General features: G+C 39.4%; 1 protein-coding gene across 2 annotated transcripts in view; it reads left to right on the top strand.

Annotated features, from left to right (window-relative positions):
• Positions 1-2,500, top strand: part of LOC137995305 (ankyrin repeat and SAM domain-containing protein 6-like) — a 38,743-nt gene that overhangs the window by 6,825 nt on the left and 29,418 nt on the right. For both annotated transcript variants that reach the window (XM_068840884.1, XM_068840879.1), the window contains exons 2-3: positions 700-744; positions 1,077-1,136. In XM_068840884.1, the coding sequence (XP_068696985.1) occupies positions 700-744; positions 1,077-1,136 (105 nt within the window). The remainder of the gene's footprint in view (positions 1-699; positions 745-1,076; positions 1,137-2,500) is intronic.

Here is a 2,500-nt window from a genome sequence, read left to right as displayed (position 1 = left end):
AGGTGGACGAATTTGCATGGCTTAAAATTTGCCATTTCTGTTTTTCTTGCGGGAATCCCACGAAGGCGCCGCCTGGTGAGAACACTGGATCTGGGGGCATGCTCCTCTAGAAAATTTTGAAATCTAGGAGCTTGGAAATGCCATTTCCAGCGTTTTGCAAAAGGTGTTTCCCTCTAAAAGGCATGGAAATTAGGCAATAAAACACAACAGTTATAGTCACTTTAAGCAGAAATTGCTAGTTTATTAGTATTTAAAAACATTATAGGCAGTGTGTCTTGCAAATTGGGCACTAACCCCTAAAAAGGTTTATTCTATAACCAAACTAGTACTATCTGGTGGGCATGAAATTTTCCCCAAAAAAGCAAATTATAGAGATGGCCTTTGACAGTTTAAAAATGCAAATCGCTCACTTCATTTACGTCCATTGGGCATGTACTGCTTTGTGGTCACGTAAAATGTCACGCGAATTGTTATGTAACAGTTGTAGAGCAGCTATTAATTTTGTTATGTTTAAACGCGGGAATTTGTTTGAATGTGCAGACTTTTTTTTTCTTGAAAAGAAACTCCATAATTGGGAGTTTAGTTAAGCAAGGAAAGCGATTTTATTTTTATAGAGACCGGTGTGATCACCCCTTGTAAGCACACAAATACACACCCGATCTATTCTGATCATGTCTTGATTGTAATTTTTCCTTTCAGGTCAGAAGTTTGTTCGACCAAGTATCATTGAAGCAGCCACAGATGGTAAATTAAGCTACATGTGCATTTGTAGTTGTTCCGATTTAAAAAAGAAGCCCAATGATACTGACTTTGCTGATGCAATTCATCACAGTGCTTTCCCTCATAGACCAGAATTAGAAAAAATAAAGAAACCAACAGCTAAATACCAACTGTCGGTCAACAGTTTGTCAACAGTTGGCCAACTGTCAGCCAACTGTCTGCCAGCTGTTTGCTGACAGTTGGCTGACATTCTATTAACAGTCAACCAACAGTTGGTGTGGGGGCCACTCTGTAATAATTGTATAATTCAATAATTCAATAATTAGGTTATTTTCACCTTCCTTTGTTGCAAACAGGTAATGTGGCACTGGTTAGAGAGTTGTTAGATCAAGGAGATGTTGACAAAAATTCTACTGGTAAGGAATGCGAATCATTTTGTTACAGTTTATTACTTTTACTTGACACCAAGAGAGAAGAGATATGTCCGGGTTTGACCCTAATTAGATGCATGTGGATTTCAAGCACCACAAGTGTCCCTTTGCTCTTCTCGCCAACTTCGACATCACTCATGTCTCAGAATACAGACAATTTACGTCACAAAGTGTCCCCCAAATGCTCTTCTTTAAGTAAAGATTTATAGCTGCTGCATTTACCCAAAGCAAAAAATACACTAACCTTTACGCTTACCTTATTGTTGAAAATAGATAGTAAAATAATGATTAGACTTTAAGGGACACTTCGTGTTGGATGTCAAAATTGGGCGTGTCTCTATTTAGGGTCAAACCTGGACATAAGTGAAGGAGAAACATGTGCCAAAATTTAAAGTTCCCCATCCTTAATTTTTTTTCTCCATTTGTGAAGTCCTTATGTACAGCCTGATGCGCCTTACCGTGGCCACTGCCATCTGTTACACAAATGCGATTGAAGGTGGCAGTAAAAGACAAAACAGTTGTTGAGAAGTCAAAGTTAAGAGTTTTCAATGATATTTTTGAAAGGTGCAATGAATTCACATGCTTGCAAGATTCAACAACAGTATTAACCCATTCATCTCTGAAGTGGTCCCCATTGATGAGTATTAAAAATCGTTGTGCATTAGACATGATAAAAACCATATGTGTCAATCTCAGGATTGAAGGGGTTAGTAGTTCTCTCAAAAATGTATGTCCTCTTTAACCAGTTGACTCCAAGGGGTGGGACTTATCGATTTTTCCCAGTTGAAGACCAGAATGATTTTACTCATTAATGGGGGCTGCTTCAGGGATGAATGGGGTAACATTTAACAATAATATTATTATTTGTGGAAGGCGAGGTGAATATCGATATTAGGGAGCTTAAGCACGGGCGTTTTTGAGACGCGGACGGCAACCGGAAGAGAACATTTCACGTGCCAGGACAGTGGTGTCTCCCAGACTTTTATACGAATCATCTCTAATAGAGAAAAGATACTTAACAAATGAATGTAAAATGGTTGTGTGAAGACAAGTTAAAAGGGAAAACAGCTCACTTCCGGTTGCCGTCCCTGTCTCAAAAACGCGCCTGCTAAAGCTCCCTATTCACCTAGTCTTGACACCAGTACCGGCGGGTGACATGTTACTTTAACACATGCTCAGCATCCGGGCTTTTGTAGTTTTCCTCTGTGTGTGTACTCACTCGGTGGTCGGCAATCACTCTGGTTTATTTAAGCCACTTTGTGTTATGAATCGTGTCTTCGATCTACGTGCACCATTGCTTCATTTACTGGCATGAAGGTGTTTATATACATCACTATCCGGCATATAAA

This window comes from Montipora foliosa, chromosome 1 (genome assembly GCF_036669935.1).
Source record: "Montipora foliosa isolate CH-2021 chromosome 1, ASM3666993v2, whole genome shotgun sequence".
NCBI classification, from domain to species: Eukaryota; Metazoa; Cnidaria; class Anthozoa; order Scleractinia; family Acroporidae; genus Montipora; species Montipora foliosa.
The sequence above is the reverse complement of the archived record's forward strand: the minus strand, read 5'-3'. Positions and strand labels throughout refer to the sequence as shown.